Source organism: Larus michahellis, chromosome 4 (genome assembly GCF_964199755.1).
Source record: "Larus michahellis chromosome 4, bLarMic1.1, whole genome shotgun sequence".
NCBI classification, from domain to species: Eukaryota; Metazoa; Chordata; class Aves; order Charadriiformes; family Laridae; genus Larus; species Larus michahellis.
Genome location: NC_133899.1, coordinates 41,285,540 through 41,304,471, shown reverse-complemented (window position 1 = coordinate 41,304,471; position 18,932 = coordinate 41,285,540). Strand labels below are relative to the sequence as shown.

Sequence of the window (18,932 nt, the reverse complement as noted above, 5' to 3'; positions counted from 1 at the left end):
CATGAACGTTAAAAGGCATATTTGTATTTTGGATAGTACTTTATTGTATTCAGAAGCCACTGGAAATATTTTCCCAAATTACATGCTATAAGAGCTCTAAACTTAAAAATGTGTGAAAATTATAGTTCCCCGCCCCATCCCAATCCAATGTGTATTGTAAAGTAAACTTGCTGACAATATAGTCTTCTCTGGAAATAGAAACTCTTTCAGGGGAGGTTTTTTAAAGGAAGGGGAAAGGGAAAGCTCACACCAGTGATAAATTTGGTCAGTAAAATTACTTTTATTCTTTTTTTTTTTTTTGTTAAATAGAAGGGTTTATACAATTGAGTATAAAGATTTTTGAAGAACATGGAAATGAAATGAAAAAAGTATCTGGAGGGAATTCTTTTTATTAAGAGTTTACAGATCTAAGTTTAAGTATTCACCTACTTTTTGCTGCCTCCTGTTAACAGGCATAATGAAAATATTGCACTGAGCATATGCATGGAAAACACAGCTAATAAAGCAAGAAATATGGTAAATACACTTCATACAACCTTAAAATAACTCAATCATACAACAAATCCTGAAACACTTCTGCGATCTGCAATCTTAAGATGATGTTCACTGTTCTGAAGTGTTTACAAATTGACACTTTTTTTTGTAGAAAGATTTTGTATTGGTTAATAAAACCACAGCCTTCAAATTGTTGGCTTTCAGTTACAGAGGTAACAGAGAGGTATCATCTGAATTCACATCAGAGCTTTTGAAAAAAAAATGGCAGCAGTACAAGCACGTGCCTCCTCCAGTGTCCAAAATCTTTGTGGCTTTGCCATGGCCAAGGAATAGAGCTCCAGAGCTCAAAGCAGCAGCCAGTCTGCCCGAATACTTTGAGACAGTCTGGCACCCTTTCTCTTGTTTACCCATACAATGCTCCGCTAAATAGAAAATGAAGCAGATGAACCTCAACTAACCAAGAGAAGTTCCACACAAGTCTGTGCATATTGACTACTCCTGGGAAGTCAGGAACAAAAGAGGAAAATAATTTTATTTGACCAAGCCACAAAGCAGATTTCTAGAATGCTGCTCTGAAGATGGGAGAGAAAGAAGTTTCCGCAACATATGCTGAGAAATAAAGTGTTAGAGATGATTTGTCCAAGGATGATGGAAGCCGGATTGAAGACACAAACCACAGCAGTTGCAACCTGTTTTCCACAAGAGCTCACTCTGAATAAAGGTCTATTTACAACAATTTTCAACTGCTTGTGGAAAAGCTACTTCAGATGTTTCAAACATCACTGTTGCTTCGGTTGACTATATGCACACTATGGGTCCATCTCAGAAAAGGACACAAAAGTGGCCTGTCTCCAATATTAAAATTATGATCAGTGGAAGAGAAGCTTTTGCACACTTCAACATTTTCTATTACTCAGGCACTGAGGCTCAATTATCTTCAGCACAGGAATTTTCAACTCTAGGTTTTTGCTAGAGCCATGGTCCATTCCTCCCACGTATGAACAACTGGGCTACATTTTTTCCCTTTCATTTTGTTATAATCTGAATTTATTTACATACAAAACAATAAACAGGAGAAAGTTCTCTTACATTAACCCAACAATGGGCACCTTTCACCTTGTATAAAGAATGTCTTAGACAAGGCAGCTGCATTTACTTTAGAAGCATACATAAAATTCAGTGTGCCGGTATCAAACAGAGACAAAATTCTCAGATCATACAATGGCAAATACATTCCAGTGGGCCCTCAACTATTAGGTGCAAAAAAATCCAAAGCCAAGGAACCAAAAAAACCCCCCAAACTTGTCACCACTTTAGTTCTGTTTAGAATACTACACAATGAATAAATTACATCTTTCTGGGATAGTGTTGCTTATGCTCCTACATCTCAAAGAAATTCCAAGCTAATTAATTAGAGCAAGAAATTACATTGAGCAGGATAACGTTTTAAATGAAAGAAATGACTTAGAAACACCAATCAAAGATAATTTGATTATGATTAGCTGTGCTGAAGTCTAAGTCATTAAAACTGATGAAGAATGTTTTTACACTGGTCTATTCTATGTAATCCATTACCTACGCTATGCTCTGTAGTTCAAGTCTAACAAATGGTATCTGATAATTCAATATTGAAGACTAAAAGACTTTCAATGCACCACTTCTTTCCTACACCAACATGTTTCCAATAAAAAAAAAAATATCAGTAGCAAGTAGATTTGCAAAATTCTTCACCGGGAGAACTTTAGCTTACGTGAAATACCATTCAGATTTTTACCTGCTTGCCTTCTACATAGTCATGTTTAAATATGGCTGCTGCTTTATTCTGAACAGTCATTATACCACAAAAGTTACAACCACGGTTTGGTAAGAAATCATTCCCTGTGCTTTCTAGCAACTGAGGCCTGCCCAAAGGTACAACATTTCTTTCCATGCTCTCAGCTGAAGTGACGAGCAAGACGAGCAGACCTATAATCAACACGCAGCTGAACAAAGGAGTGAAGGATGTTCTTGTCCAGATTAGCAAGTTGTTCTCCAGAGCAAACTTGCTTTAAATTATCCGGGGCTACAACCAGAAGATTGCAAAGTGCATGTAAGGTATCAAAGAGCTGCAAGACCAGCGCAATCTGTGGTTAAGAGAAAAACAGAGAAAGACAGATATTAAGGAGTTAGAGTTACTCTTATAACACAATTTTCACCAGATTTTCAAAATACTTCCTCCCCACAGAGGATTTACATCCATCATTCTCTCCTCATGTGTGCATAAATACATATAGATACATGCCCATATACACCTGTAGGGAGATACGCGCACACGCAAAGTTACACATAGAACACATAATAATGCAACTCAATACTTCTTCAATAAACAAAGATAGCCTACAAGCAATAAAATGGTCTCAGGAAACTGCTCTTTAGGACATTATAAAGAACTGCTGGTATAGTAACAGAACATACAACATCAGTATATAAAATGCTGCTGTTCAAACAGAAGCAAGCTATTTTTATGAAGAAAAAACATCTGATTAAAAATAGAGTCCTGCTACTAATTTTGATATGGCTGTACATCACCAACCCGTACATGCTTACCTTGAAGTCTTTGGCACACTTCCTATATTCAGCCACGTCACAAATAGCTAACATGCCTCCCATGCAGCTGTAGGAATATTGCTGTAGGTGTTCATAGATAAGTCGATGAAAACGAACTCCAAGCTCCATCAAAACTGTGTCCACATTCTTACCATCCATAGAATTTCTAATCTTTTCCACCTGCTTTCTAACATAGCCACAGACCTTAACACAAGCCTAAATAATAAAAAGGAAAAAAAAGAATTAGGCAACTTACTTTCTAGTAATGCTTTGTCATACTTCTGCCATCCTAAGGGGAAAAAGCACCCAGCAACTAGAGAGTACCCGATAATTGATTTTCGGAAACTGATAGCTTAAAGCTAATTATCAGCAAAAAACCTTGTTCTGAATCTGGGCCTCTGGGACCAGGAAAGAATGTGACAGTTCGTCCAGCACCTGCTGACTTGTGTCTGACACTAGGTACAAAACTGCTCGTGTTCATTTTCAGCTTGAGAAAATAGTCCACAACAGAGTTTGGAGGTGCTTAGTGCAAAATGGAATAGCTAAGTAAATTAATCAAATGCACATGTTGTCTAACGCGTGTTCGATAAGAAACATCTTGTACCTGGTAACATTTATGAGCATCTGAAGCTATATGGATGAGCTGGGACTTAGTTTACTTACATTAGTATATTGAATTAAAACATTGTTTTCATCTTCTGGTTTAAAATCTGTCTTCTTTTGCTCTGCAGCCAAGATGTGCTTCATCTGTCCAATCATACAATTCAGTGTCCTTTAAAGTTACAAATACAGATTGGGTTTTGAAGGGAACATTTTAATTTCTTTGATTTTTATATTTACATAAACTAATATGATTTTATACAAAAGTAAGCAGCATAAAGCAACGAGGAAAACAACCCACTACCGAACATTTGAGTAATCTACAGAAGATATAGTAAAAGCAAACATTTATTACAATAAGCAAGCAGTGCAAGCACGTGTTAAAGGAAACACTTCATTTAACAGACATGCACACACACATACGCACTCTTCTGAAGTTGCAATCCAATTCTCTAGAGAAAATATGCTTGATTTTATATAAACAGTTAGAAAAAGAAAAATCAGCCCAAAAAAACCCAACAGCTCTAAAAACTCCTTCCTCCAAGTTCGGTGTCCTGGAGCACAGCACACAGCATGCTGGCCAGCTGGTTTTAAAGGGGACACATTAATTGTAAGGCAATCCATTCAAATCCAGCTCTTCAGAGAAACTGGACAGCATTCTTCAATGCAGAGGGAATTAGAAAACTGAAGGAAGCATTCCGAAGAGTGTAGAAGAATTCGATCACATGTTACTCAGAAGTAAGCATAAGAAACACTGGGAAAATGAAGGGGGGCGGGGGTGAGGGGAGAGGAGAGAACAAAAAGGAAAAACCTCTTCCTTTGCCAGAGCTTGGTATTTCTCAGAAATCTAATCGAGTTTTACAGTGTCATTTATCCTTCATAGGATTTACCTTCACAGAACATTACTTAAGGTCAAGGTCCTGGTTTACTTACTTACAAGTCCAAAAAAAAAAAAAGTCAAACAGCAAAGCAGCTGAGAGGCTGCATACCTTTCTCAGTGCCTACCTTTGACAGAACCTCCGTCTCTCCTCCCACCCCTCCTTTTTCTTCACTCCCCTCACCCCTCCAACCTCCCCAAAGAAAATACAGTCAAGGCCATTACAGCCTTGAAGGATTCAATTTGGGGTGAAGGAGAAAAGAATATATGTATCCAAAGAGGGAATAAACTTCTTTTCTATGCATAGAGCTCAGGCTTGCATTTCAGGTGTACTTCATTCAACAATCCACATACCAACAGAAATATAAAGAAATTATATCTTGCATTCCCTTCAATTTCCATTTTCCACAGATACTCCCACAAGGCTGTTTAGACAGAATACACACTGAAAGAAAACCAGTTGAACTGATTTTGTTTGGCTAATAAATCACTTTTACAGAGTTAGACATTGCTATGAATGCCATTCAAGAAGCTGCTATTGGACTTTTTCAAATTGGATAATGTTAAAACCATCAACGTTTAGGAATTTCCTTTTATATTTTAAAGGAATGATCTAGTTTAAGCAAGACAATCAATTCTCAATAGCATCAGTGGCACCACAAAGCAGCATGTAAGCAAGTACACAAACACATTTGATATGTAACATTCGTCTCAAAACTAATCTCTCTCTTCTATGTGCCAAAGCTCAAATGTTTTTGAAGTCTCCATGCACAAACCTTTGAACGTACCGTTTTCCAACAGAGACTTGTTCTCCTAAGTCTATCACTTTAAGAGATTAATTACTTTACACAAACAGTTACAAACTATTCTAATGCTGATGACTGACATATATCTGTCTAGATCTAAGCTTAAAGACTCACTGGTTCAAGTATTTCAAACTTTGTGTTTAAACCTCTAAAGGTCCCTTCCAGCAAGAGCAGCTAAAATCTCACTTGCCACTTACAGATCCTCTATCTCCACCTTTCTTTTTGCACCTGCAGAAAACGCAGGTGCAAATAACATATCAAATCTCTTCCTCATCTCTCTGCAGAAAGTACCCAGTTAGGACACAAATGCTTGTTTTTCCTATACAATGACTGTTCTCATCTCTCTCCAGTATGGTGCGATCCTTACCAAAACCTGAATAAAAGTTTCCAGAGTAGCTCTTGTTACCCACAGGATGGCTTATTTCCATTACTGCAGAGAGAGACCAGACACAGAAAGCTTAGGTAACATGTTCTAGGTTGACTTATGCCACCTTGAAATATGGGAACACTCCATGCTTTCCAGACCAAAGTAGGGCATCGCACAACAGCTCCATTTCCTAATATTAATCTTGTTAGTTATTTTCCTCTGCTACAAAACAGTATGACTTTAATTTACAATTTTTATACCTATCCCCTCATTTTTATTTGGAGAAGTGGAAAAAAAGAAAAAGATTAAATGAGTCAGTCACAACCTCAAAGCAAGTCAATGTCAGAATCAAAATTATTCCAGGCCTCCAGACTTCTATGACTAGGTCTAATCCATAGCACTGCACAGATTCAAGCAAATCATCTAACCTATTTTTGTCAAACTTTGCTCCTAGTGGAAATCCTGCAAGTCTTTAACCTATTTCAATCATCATTCCTCCTTCACTTAAAGTAGCAAAAAGTAGTTTGAGACAGTAAGGTAAAACTGAATTATTGCAGTTCTTCAACATCAGCAAAATCCTTTAGCATCCTTCCAGAAGTATTTGTGGGCCAGAAATCTACCATGGACAATATGACCCTCTAAACAAACTAAATCTAAGTTTCCTATCCACAACAGTCCATACTTACGGATTTAAAAATAAATAAAAAAATCGACTTTGTGTTCAGAAGTAATTAATCCTTAAAAGGAAAGCTAACATACATCACAAAGGAGTTTTAGAAGAATTAATGATGAACAGAAAGTTTAAATCTCTACTTGCCTATCAATGCCCATATCCAGCTTCACTTCCATTTGTTCTATGATATCCTTTTTCTTCTGGAGACATTCAGATAATTTAGGAGAGGAACTGCAACAGTAGAAAAGGTTGGGGGTGTGACAGAGTTAAAATATTGAAACAAATTTCTCTGATGGGTCTGCTACTTGCAACAGGACTGTGTTAAGATTTCCCATCCCATCAGAAAGGACCAGTTTAGATGGAGTTAGCTAGCTTCAGGGCAACAAATCAACAGCCTGAAGAGCCATCTGACCTTGCGCAGGATTTCCATGCTGCAATACGCTTTAGGCAGCATTGTGTCACCTGAGCAGCGTGCCTGTCAGCTGCTGCCAGCCCCTGACAGGTGAGCAGCATACCTAGATTTTCTTGCACACTAATTCAGCACCCATCAGCGCGCTCCACCTTGAGTGTATCCAAACTGCGGCTCCCAACAACACGCATCTTTTGTGTAGTTCAGCATGGGCAGCTGCTCCCTCTGCAGAGCCTGTGAGGTTCCCCCAGGAGTCACAGCAGCCCTGATACTGACCCAGGTGCAGCCACAAACCCCCTCTAGCCCTGGCCTGTAATAGAGCAGCAAGGTCTTTGAGGAACAACTTGTCTTTCCTTTGTATTAACACTCTTGGAGCTCCCTCTCTCCCACCGGTTCTCCAAGGTACCAACTTGTTTAACTTCCCTTCCTCCTCCTCTCATTACAGCATTTTATCTTCCCACAACATCAAGCTGAACCACTCCAACAATAAACTACTCTTAACAGGGATGAAGAATGAAAAAAAACCCGCTTTCTTCACCAAAAATGACCATTCACAAAGGCAATGTTAATCAAAATATGGTACCTGATCAATGGCATCAGATGATCATTGAACTGCTTGTCAAATAAATGGAAAATAGTATTGGCCTGGTGAACAACATCCAAGAAATAAAGATTTGCATTCTTTGAATCAGAAGAGGGAATGCCTAAAGCAAAGAAGGTTTCATTAGGATTGTAATGATATGCAGTTCTTATAATTGCATGATGATTTTTGAAATATGCAGAATTTTTTCATGAATGCTTAAATCACAGGCTTAAGAGTGTCAAAAATTTACCATGGTGCCATACATAGAATACTTCTCTATACTGGGTAATAACCACAAGCATAGAAATATCTTGCTTGTAAAATTTCTAAAAGCAAAATCGAATGGCCAATTTAAATATTTCTTCAGAACACGAGTTTTATGCTTTCATGTAGGAAAGACAGGTTCTCACCGTCAAGATTTTAACTTCTTTAATACAAGCAGTTTTGTTCCTCACTGTCACTTTTAAAAATGCACAGGTATACAAACAAGCATGGAATTCTTATAAAACATAAGACATTAAGTCTTAATATAGAACTATTCTATTGTTATGGCACAGAGAACAATTAAAAGAGGTAGGAAGTGCTGATGTCCCAATTTCTGTAATACAATGAAGACAGTAGCATGTTTCCAACTGTGCATCAATTCCCCAAATGGAACTTACACTATAGAAAACATTAAATGCTGACTCCCAAATACACAAACTGAATTTAATTTAACCAATACATCCTGGACAGGGCCAATCAATAAGGCACAGCAAGGACCTGCAAAGATCATCTGCACAAAAAGGCCAATGAGATGAAATGCTCAGAAAATATTAAACTCACCAGCAAGGCCTGTTTCTAATGCATAATCGATGTGTTCAGTACATAAGAACTCTACAAGCATAGAAAAAATTCTGAAAGCGTTCTTCGGTAAGTCAGATGGATCAGAGAGCTTTAAAGAAAAAAAAAATTTATCCTAAAGGTCACTTCTACATATATTTGAAAGTTTATCCAATATTGTGTAGGGGATAAGCTTAAAATGTAACAAGTATTCCAGAGTAATTGGAATTTTATTATAAATTAAAAGTGTCCATACAGAGAACTATTCAGGAACAGCCTTTAGCATCAATAAACCCTTTGGCGTTAACGAGTAAACCAAAGCTAGCACACCACAGGATGCTAGAAAAAGCAAAAGTATCAACAGTTTACTATAATTAGTATAATAACAACATTAATAATAGATATTAATTAATAGTCCTCAAAACACAATTGTCCAGATGTAATCTCAGGAATTACCTAAACTGCATACTGCTGGAAGCTGGGAAAATGTACATAGAAAAGCTGACTTTATCCATGCCCTGCCTTTTTTCTCTTTTACTAAGCTTCTGCCACTGGCCAGAGTCAGAGAGAGGACACTGGGTTTGCTGGACCTTCAGTTTCAGCCAGTGTGGCTGTTCTTTTAGCACTGCCACAGTATTGCAGAAAAAAAAAAAATAATACAGGCTGAACTTCAGCTACATTTATGACAGTTCAGCTGGAGTCAACGGAGCATGAAAATTTTTATTAAGTGAAGTAATGCGCACACATACACAGAGCATCTGTACCTTCATGAGCTGTAAGCAACATGGGATTTTGGACAGCAACCTGTCAGTAAATCCCTTTTCTAAAGAAAAACGCAACAGGGCTTCTGCACATAAGAAATACGGCTTTGGTTTTTAAGGAATTATATGAAGACTTTATGAAGCTAGGAGTAAGAAAAATTACGATTGCAATCAAGTTAATTTATGTAACAACACTCCCAAAGATTTCTGCTGTATTCCCCCCTCCAAAAAAAACCAAAACAAACCCCAATAACAAAATATTACAGAGATTTCCAAACACCAAAATGTTGCAATATACAGTTACATTCAGAATTACAAGTTTATTTTTCCTAAAGCTGTCACAGTTGGGACACACAGCGTACCTGCACGCATCTGTCATACGATATAAATATTACAATTAGCTAGCCAGGGACATATTTAACTTCTCTTTTGCATAGTGAGTTGCCCTGACCACAAACAAAACCCTAGCAGCAAGTTACGCACCTCTAATTCTAATATACTGAGAACCATTTAGTGCTGGTTTCTACCCCAATACATACAATTGTTTTCAGATCAAGTATGAAAAATTCTGACCCCGACAGGAAAGAAAAAATAAAAAAAATTGTGAACAATTGGAAAAAAGTTAGTTTATATCATGAATTTAACAACCATTTCTAGCAACTACCATATTGAGAAAAATAATGATCTGCCTGCTTGCCTTGCAGTCACTGACTTTCACCACCAGGAAGATGGTCATCCCAGTGTGTACAGGTAACTGCGCTGTAGCTGTATTTTGTTATATCTTTGGCCCCTCTAAGTATATAAAATATTAAAACTTCTAAATACCTAAAATGTTAAGTTTTTCTGCACTAAGCTAATTTAGAATGTTAGAGGTGTTAAAGTTTGTTAGAAATCAGTGTGGTTAGCTAACAAAAAATCCCTACCATTTAAGTTTGCAATTGAATTTTCATTTACACTGAAGTATCAGACAAACAATAATTGACAGGCAGTAAAATCAGAGATTTAATCAGAAGGAAAAAACTTCTTTTTGTTAGACTAAAACATTTAAAGAGTAGTAGAGGGTTACCAAGGTAAAGCATGTTAAAAATTATTCCTCTCAGCATTTTACTGGTGATATTCTCTAATGCTAGAAGAAATGGCACTTGACACAGGAAAACAACTGTCAAACTATTCTCTATATTTTTAAAGCAGAAAAAATACACTAAAGGTTTCTCAAGTCTTGGGCCTAATTTAGTAATAAAAGCAGTGTAGACAATAGGTTTAACCCTGCCTACATCTTCCAAAAGCAGACAGTATTAAAAACCAGAAAATAAACTAGATCCACATTTCAAAAGCAAACCCTTAGCCTCCATCATGACCCTGATTCAGTGAAAAATACAAAAGAGAATTGATTTGCTTAATAATGTCCTTCCTTTCCTCCCTTCACACTTCAACTGAAAATTGAACCTCAAGATTTAATTTCACGCACAAAATTATATCATTAATGGAAATCACAGGAAGCAAACTTACCCTGTGACATCTTTCAAAAGCTTGTTTAGTTTCTTGCAAAAGGTTAACCACCACTTCTTGTGACAGAAAAGTTTCTCCATGTGTGTCAATACTTGGCCCCAGTGGTAAGTTTGTACGCTGCCTTATTCTCTCTTTGAGGTCTTGAATACTAGAACAAACATACACCAAAAGAAGATGTCACTAGATGGAAATTTTGATGCTCAAATTCAACAATGATTTAGGATATTGTAGTTGTTAACTTAAAAAACAGAACCCAAGACACAGTTTAGGATGTGCAAGCATTAAGACAGTCTTGCAAGCTTAAAAAGTTGCCAGTAAATGCAAAACTACCACCTCTGATCCCATGGGCAGCTGTGTTCTACCATGGCACATTCACACCATGGGACCAGCTATTCCCGATTGTGGAATAAGAGTAATTCCAATTCAATCTTACGGCACTTATGCTCTGTGGGCGAAGCGTAGCCTCCATACATTCTGTCACACTGTACTTTCAAAACACTAATAAGAGCTTTCTATCTCATCCACACCCACAAATCCTCTCATCCTCATCCGCTATCTCAGCAGTCCTGATTTAGTCAAGCATGCTCCAACACATTTCCATGCATAAAACAATCCATAAAGTCAGACACAACATTCAATTTAATTTTCCCCAAGAAAATTAAATTTTCATCTTTGTTTTTTAATTCATTTAATTACTTTGCTGCTGCTGTTCTCTCCAAATCACTTTCCATTCCTGACACACTGAACCAAGTAGCTCTTTGAAAGGTGCAGTAGTCTTATCACCTCTGCTTCACACAAGTTTTAATTCTTCCTTTCCCACTTCTCACTACTCCTCTATTAGAGATTCTCTACCCTGAGGATAATGAAGTCTTTTTTTACCTTTCTCTAAGTCCATTGCATCTTCTGGGCTCACTAAGAGCTTTCTCACTGACATTGCTATGGTCTTTTCCCCTTCCTAGGTCTTGGGAGGGGACCACAAGACCTAGGCAGGTGAAAAAAAATGTATGCTTTTAGATACACACATATACATGCTTTAGGTACCTTAATTTTGCTTCAGTCCTTTTGTGGATCTGGATCCTAAGTTGAAACATAGGTTTAACTGGTATTTTTCATTTCCCATGAGCGTATAAATACCATGCATCACCTTTCACATGTACTGAGAGCAATACACTTTTTAGCAGAAGTTAACATCAAGTGATAGCAAATTATAAAAAGCTGTAGGTCATTTGAGAAGCCTGCTCTTTTGCAGTTCATCACTGCATATCTGACATGGCAAATACTGTTTCTCCCCTTACCGCCTCCCTTCCGTTTAAAAGTACGAAACTTCACAGAAGAAACTTACCCTCCAGTGCCAATGGACCTCTTCTGGTGGTTTTTGGAATCATAATAGCGTTGCAGAATCATAGCACTCCTACTTTTCAAATAACCAATTTCCACCTCAATGTAATTCTCCAAGTAGGAAATGAAAATGGATTTGATAAGCTTAGACAAGAAAGTCTGCTTATCAGTACCCAAGTTAAATTCCATCAATTTGCTTGACAGATTAGTAGTTCTTTATGCAAAAGAAACAAAGAAGGGGAGAGGAGGAAAAGGTTGAATTCGTATGAATTACAGCATTACATGTTTGTAAAGTACATAGCACAACGGAATCCTGATTGCGATTAAGACTTCTAGCAGCTTTACATTTAAGTAAAGAATTCCGCATAATTCATGTTTAATTACATACAGTACAATTGCAATCAAATAAGTCGCCAGTGAGATGCAGAGGACAGGTTTTTGCACAGTTTTAAAATTACTCTCAAAGATCACTATACTAAAATACTTCCCATTAAAAATAAAAATGGCAATTTTAATTTTTTCTTTATGAAAGCAATCATTATAAAGGTTAATGGCCATAAAAAATTTTCAGTTTTTATCAGGAGTTTACGTTTTTGGCTTCTCTTCCTACATCTTGATAATACGTCAAACTATTACAAAAGAATATCTACAACAATAATTTCGTCATCGATATATAAATACCTTGTATAGAGGTCATAGAGATTCTTAAGATACTGTTCTGCATCTGATTTCCTGTGTTCTTCTAGCTGGTCCTTCACATAACTCTGTAAGATTTGGGTACATCTGTTAGAAGATGAACTAGCAACCACAGGTCATACTCAATACTTGCTAGATTATATGTAGTTTACTGTAAAGCGTATATCTTTCTTAAGGAAATTCATATAGTCTTTGTTTTTAAATCTCTAATTTACAGATCCCGCACTATCTACAGATAGTTAGATGCATCTTTTAGAAGAAAACTATTTAATAATACAAAGCAGTAGTGTGTGAAGCAAAGACAAAAGACAGATTGCTTTGAAAATATGCTTGACCAACAAACACAAAAGCCCCTCTTTTTAAGAATCGAAAGCACCAGAAGCCTAGGGGCATTTCTAAAGTTGACAGTAAGCAAAGGAGATGCTTACATATTTGCTTATCATAATACATACACAAAGCAGATACAAGCTTAGAGCCTTCTTGTCATTGAGTATTTAGACAAAAAATATCATTTACCATAAAATACTAAGTCAAAACTGACACACAGATTTGGGGTTGAAGCACAAGCTCAATCTCTGCACTATAACGAGAATAATGTCTACAGGGAAATTGCTTTTTGCAACAAATAGTCATGTTGACGACTTTATACACTTAACTGCGTGTATTCACAGGATGGAAAATGTAGTATTTTCAACTATTACAGACTTTCATATAAATATTGCATTAGCTGTGAGACAGTATTCACAACATAAATTATTTTTATTTATTCAATGACAACATCACACACGAAACCCAATTCCAAGAATGAACAGATTAAAGATACTTATTAAATGGGAAACCTCTTTTCCTGACATATTCTTGGTAGGGGGCATGCAGAAGAAATCAAATAGGCATATGACATTTTGTGAATTAGCTAATGAACACACTGATGCCCACATAATTTTACATATTGAATTTGAGTATTTTCAGTTGCACTGTATTCAGAATAAAAGCAGCTTTATTTGATACAGGCTTGTTTGTCTGAATTGTTACAGAGCAATCAACTGTGATTCTACATCCTTATACAAGATTACAAATATTGTAAATTCTCATTAACTGTTGCTACTAGATACAGTATTTTTGGATGACAAGTCTCCTCAATGAACTTCAGCATGTTAAAATTTGAAATACCTGAAGTTTAACTTCAAAGATATTTTGAATGAGTTTGGCTAGCACAGTCTCTGGGTTGCTAAAGATTTCTCCAACTTGCTTATTCACTCTCTGGCAGAGAATGGCTGCATCTTCAAAGACATCATTCCTCAGGAATGCACCCTAGGGTTTTAGAAGCACATTTCAAAACATATTTACAACCACCTATGCAACTAAATAAATCAACACTCAAATTGATATGCGTAAAACAAAATGCATTACCTCTTGACACTGTTTTATGTACACATCAACACAATGGGAATAGCCCTATGGAAGGAGCAAAACAACTCAATGTTAAGGCAGGTTCCCCCACGCTTTCAGTATAGAATGAAATCAAGTAAATAAAACCTCCGTGAAAAAGTTATTGCAAAAAGTATAGATTCATCAGAAGTACAGACTCTTTCAAACCCATTTTAGTCACAAACCTAATGTAACATCACTTATCACCACTGTACATGGATACACACCACAGGTTTCAACACTCTTTCTCAAGCATGAAGTCAGTTCCCACACATACAAGAAAAGATTATCTTTGAATGGTCCCTACTGACACGGTCTCCAATCCTCCATTTTCTGCCTCTTACTCCCCTGCATTTGATTTTTGATGGAACATCTCAGTATTTTTAAAGTTATACATATTATATGATATGGTGGCTGTACTCATGCAATTATGTTCACTTCAAACACACACTTATTGTATTGTGGGTTGTTTTATTTATGTACTTAAATGAAAACCCTCAGTTTTTACCTTAAAGTGAAGCAAAACTGCTGCTACTTCTCTCATTCTGGAGATTTCGCCTCTCCGCTGTGCACTGGTAAACTCTTGAATTAGCTGGCACTCTAAATCATGGTACTTACCTGGAAAGGAAACGGGGATAACAACAAAAATCCATCAGGGTATGTAATGCCAGCACTGACAAAAACTGTAATACTGACAGTACTGCATACTTTTTTAATCATCTTAAACAATTCAAATATAGGAATGTGGATTGAACTGGATAGATAACTTACTTGCTATCTTTGATTTTACTTCAGAAAACCTGTTAACAACAAAAATACCATGATTAAATTCAAATCCACATCTCAAGAGAAATCACAGACATCCTAGATCATGAGTAACAGACACCCTACTTAAAAATGAAAACATGTAACACAAAGACGGCAGAAAAGTTACATGCTTTATATCCACAAAAACCTACAAGCATCTAATTCAAATCTAGCATTAAGTCAGCACAGCAAAATTATCCCATTATAAGTCTGCTAAGCAGTTTAGGATGTGTATGTAAAGATGATCCTACAACATAACATGAGCGTGTGAACACAAATTCAAGAATAGAGGAGAGAGAAATAAGCACACAATCCATCTCAAAAGCTACATGAATCATTAAGTAAAGCACCAAAAAAGTAGACAAGGGAAGCATCAGAAAATTATAGCTACATGAAGATTTTATTTTTTTTTTTTTTTTTTAAAAAAAAAGATGTTCAGATAGAATTTTACCTGTCAAAAGGCAGTTCCTGTGCAATCAAATGCAGTTTCTGAATAATGTCAGCTGCCTCTTTAATCTGGTAAGAGTAAAACATGACAGAAGTATTAAAAAAGGTCTGATCTGATTGTCAGCTATTCCTTTCCCCCCCCTCACTGTCAATTTTCATACATGTAGTTTCTATTTCTAAAGCTGGCTGAGTTGATATACCCGGGGAAGAGACCGCCCCCTTAAAGCTCCTTTATGTACTTTTATGATGCTTAAGGTTTGGGGTTTTTTTAATAAAATTATATGGGTCAAAACATGATAAAAAGTCTTTTATTATCTGTGTAGGTGTTTAAGCTACCTGGACAAATAGCTCATCACTGCACTATGCCAACATTGCTATACAACTTGCAGACCAAAGATTCCTTAGGGCTGATTAGATCAGAACGTGGCTAGAGCAGTCTCATGAAAATTTGCACCCTTTCCATCTGGGAATAAAATACATAGCTGTAACACAGAGCTGGCTGAACTGCAATGTTATACTTTACAAGGGATTAGGATAAAAGTCTTAACTGAATCACACCCAGCCAAAAGAAATCTCTGTTGAACTCGGAAGTGAAATGGCTAGCAACACTTTCAGGTATGTCAGGAAAAGCACTGGGGAATTCTTTGCGATTGATGAAATTAGCTGTACAGCTGTATCCCAAAAAGCCATGGCAATGCTCGGTGTGGAGCGGGCAGGAAGGGGATCGAAGCAGAGCACAGCTGGAGTACCCCACATTCTCCCAAGGAAGGAGAAATGGAAGCTTTATTAGAAATTATAAACTCTGAAGTCAAAAGCAAAGACCAAGATGAAAGTCAGTTAATCATGCATCTACAAAATAGGAATAGTTGCACAAATACAAAAGCTAACAAAAAGTTTGCAAGTTTCTGCTCTGTCCTGGACAACAAGATCTTTTATCATTTATTCTTCCATTATCAGTCACCGTGGAAAGTGCACCTAGTTAGCACTTCATGACTGTTTCACTAGGCTGACTAAAACTATAGAAAACACCAATTTGAAAATGTGGGGAACGCAGCTAGTTGCCACTGAAGTCCAGTGGATTTAAGCACAGAGTGTTGACTGGCCTGAACCAGACACAGCTCTGGGATGGTTTTACAGGCTTTATTATGCTGTCTTGGTGACTGGAAGGCACCTCGATGGGGGTGATGAAAGCTCCAGCTACATTCAAGCAAAATCTTTATAAGTTGACACAACGAAGAACATGCAGTTTATCTTGTTCTTCCTGTTAGTCATGTTGCAGGGAACTGGAGTGAGAGGAAAGGAAATAACAAAATCCTATTCTCTCACCACTTAGTGTAGGTTGGGATTAAAACTTTTCCAGAATAGACAAAGACACACAGGTAAGAATACAGAGCAGAGGCATCACGCTATGTTGGTTTTTCAGCAAGAACAGGGGCTCTCAAAGTCTATCCATCCTGCTTATTAAGAGCAGCTTATGTTTTGAACTGTCAGATTACAATAGCCTCTTAAGTCAAAAGCAGCTACGCTCCTCAAATAAATCCAATGAAACAGCAGTTACTTCTATTAGCTTACAGCAACCTTAATACCTAATGATCGTGATCAATACTGATGTCATTAGAAGAGTCTATATACTAGCAGTTATTCACCGATGTTGCCAAAAAATAAAGAAAAAGAAAAAGAACAAAACACCCCACAGACTCAACATTTTCTTTGTCTTCTCTTCACAAAATAGCTAACTAACCTAGATTTTATTGAATTCAAGGCCTTTTCGTACGTACAACAGAAGCTGTGACAAATCAGTTCTCCATAGTTTCAACTTAAAACTGGACATATTTCATTTTTAATGGAATCAGCGTTCTGTAAACTATTAAACCAAAATAAGTATATATTCTGTGAAATACAACTTAAAGGCTATAACATACCTAGAAAAAAAACCTGAAAAATCATGGACAAGGGAAAATTTTCACACAAAATATTCTCATGAACAAGTTAAAAGGCATAATGCAATAATGTTGAGTACAGAACATAAATGGAGGAAAGTATGTAAGACTAATAGTAAACACATTAAACACAAGACAATGGTAGTGCATGCTAAACAAGTGAGCTGCTAGATCATTTTGATAGTTTAACTTTTAATTAGAGTCATTTGCTCACTTCGAGACCTTCCTTCAGTAGAGGAGAGGGACTGGTTAGCTGACAGTGCAAGGGAAATTATAAGGATACCGGAGATGAATACACACAATACATGGGAGAAGACAGAAAGGAAAAACCTTCACAGAGACGGTAAATTAAAAATTGTTCAGTATGGCTAGGAGAAAGTAATGTGGGAAGCACCAACTTGAGTGTAGGGAAAAAAAGGAATCCAACAAGTTTTAAGAACTGACACTACTAAGAAAAATATGAATTCCCTCGGAAATAACTGCCTTTCCTTTCACAGTATCCCCTGCCTTCAACATCTCAAAGAAAACCCTATATTTATGAGGGATCGCATAGTACAAAAAAATTATCCTCCAAAACATTATCTAAAATCCACATCAGTTCAAAGATCAGAAGACAAAGCATTTCGGTTTTACATTTAAGAATATTTGTTACTATCTCATACTTTAAACCTATTTTTAGTTCAAAGATGCCTTAAGATGTGACAGCGCATGTCTAGGCAGGTTCTTTTATAAATACTACTTCTACTTACTATTTAAACTAGGCGGCAAAAAGTTACAGAACAGTACTAACAGTACCAACCCACCTTGACTGAAATTAGTACAATAACTTGTATCCAGAAAATCTCGTTTGTGTTCCCACACACTTCCTCTGCAGACTGGCACAAAACTTCTACTTTACTACGTTTGTCTTCCTCCAGATTTGCTGAATGTCTTATTATTCTTCAGGGTGTTTAAAGATTAATTTGTTTACCAATTTCCAGGTTTATCTTATTTATCTACCATTTTTTCAGACAGTCCAACAGAAAGTATTACAAAACTTTATAAGTACAGTGAAAGTTGATTTTTATATGAGACTCTTTAGCAGAAAACACATAAGTCTCTCAAACTCATCCTTTGTTTTTTACCGTGTTGCCATTAAACATTTTAAAAATGTATGTTTTATTTCTACTTCAAGAAAAAAAAAAAAGAAAAACTTATGCAGATCTGGAAAAAGCTGTCCATAGAAGAACTTTTGTTATGTTGAAACTGTTCTGTTTTCTTTGGAAGTCAGAGAAGTTATGTGCTCCCTCTTTCGCTAGGGCAAACTGTCAACTGGCAATTACCATATATCCACAGACCATGAGTCAAAAGTCACTATGCAACTGACTTCTTGGAAACACAACTATATGAAATGATTAGTTTTTCATTTCCCTGAGAGATATCTTCAGCTCAGTAGAGAGGGGATGACTATTAACCTATTCTCGGGTCCTTTATGAGTTGCATTTCAAGCACATATTTTTTGCTGAATGTGCAAACCAAGTTTTTGCTGTTTCCACATACTGTAATTTTTTCCTGACTACAATCATACCAACGCACAGAATTTAAGAGTGGGAAAATTCTTCAGGACATATCTTAAAAAAACCAAACAAACAAACAAACCAACACCCAAACCAACAACTTTACTTATCTTTCTAAGCTGCATTGGGAAATTTAATATGTGACTTCTTGCTTACAGCTGGACACCTTTCCTTCAGTTTATTTCTGTTAGCCACACCATTCAGATTACATTTGCTTCATGAACATACTCTT

The 18,932-nt window shown here is 36.6% G+C and overlaps 1 protein-coding gene across 3 annotated transcripts in view; it reads right to left on the bottom strand.

The window, feature by feature from the left end:
• Nucleotides 1-373: 373 nt before the first annotated feature.
• EXOC5 (exocyst complex component 5) overlaps nucleotides 374-18,932 on the bottom strand; it is a 28,462-nt gene continuing 9,903 nt past the window's right edge. For 2 of the 3 annotated variants that reach the window (XM_074584220.1, XM_074584219.1), the window contains 14 exons: nucleotides 15,209-15,273; nucleotides 14,722-14,750; nucleotides 14,459-14,568; nucleotides 13,933-13,977; nucleotides 13,693-13,833; nucleotides 12,508-12,590; nucleotides 11,831-12,040; nucleotides 10,489-10,636; nucleotides 8,222-8,330; nucleotides 7,397-7,517; nucleotides 6,549-6,635; nucleotides 3,745-3,853; nucleotides 3,082-3,297; nucleotides 374-2,618 (listed from right to left, as the gene is read on the bottom strand). In XM_074584220.1, the coding sequence (XP_074440321.1) occupies nucleotides 2,430-2,618; nucleotides 3,082-3,297; nucleotides 3,745-3,853; nucleotides 6,549-6,635; nucleotides 7,397-7,517; nucleotides 8,222-8,330; nucleotides 10,489-10,636; nucleotides 11,831-12,040; nucleotides 12,508-12,590; nucleotides 13,693-13,833; nucleotides 13,933-13,977; nucleotides 14,459-14,568; nucleotides 14,722-14,750; nucleotides 15,209-15,273 (1,662 nt within the window). In that variant the 3' untranslated portion in view covers nucleotides 374-2,429. Of the gene's footprint in view, nucleotides 2,619-3,081; nucleotides 3,298-3,744; nucleotides 3,854-6,548; nucleotides 6,636-7,396; nucleotides 7,518-8,221; nucleotides 8,331-10,488; nucleotides 10,637-11,529; nucleotides 11,566-11,830; nucleotides 12,041-12,507; nucleotides 12,591-13,692; nucleotides 13,834-13,932; nucleotides 13,978-14,458; nucleotides 14,569-14,721; nucleotides 14,751-15,208; nucleotides 15,274-18,932 lie in introns of all 3 variants that reach the window. The other variant, XM_074584218.1, reaches the window with a different exon arrangement.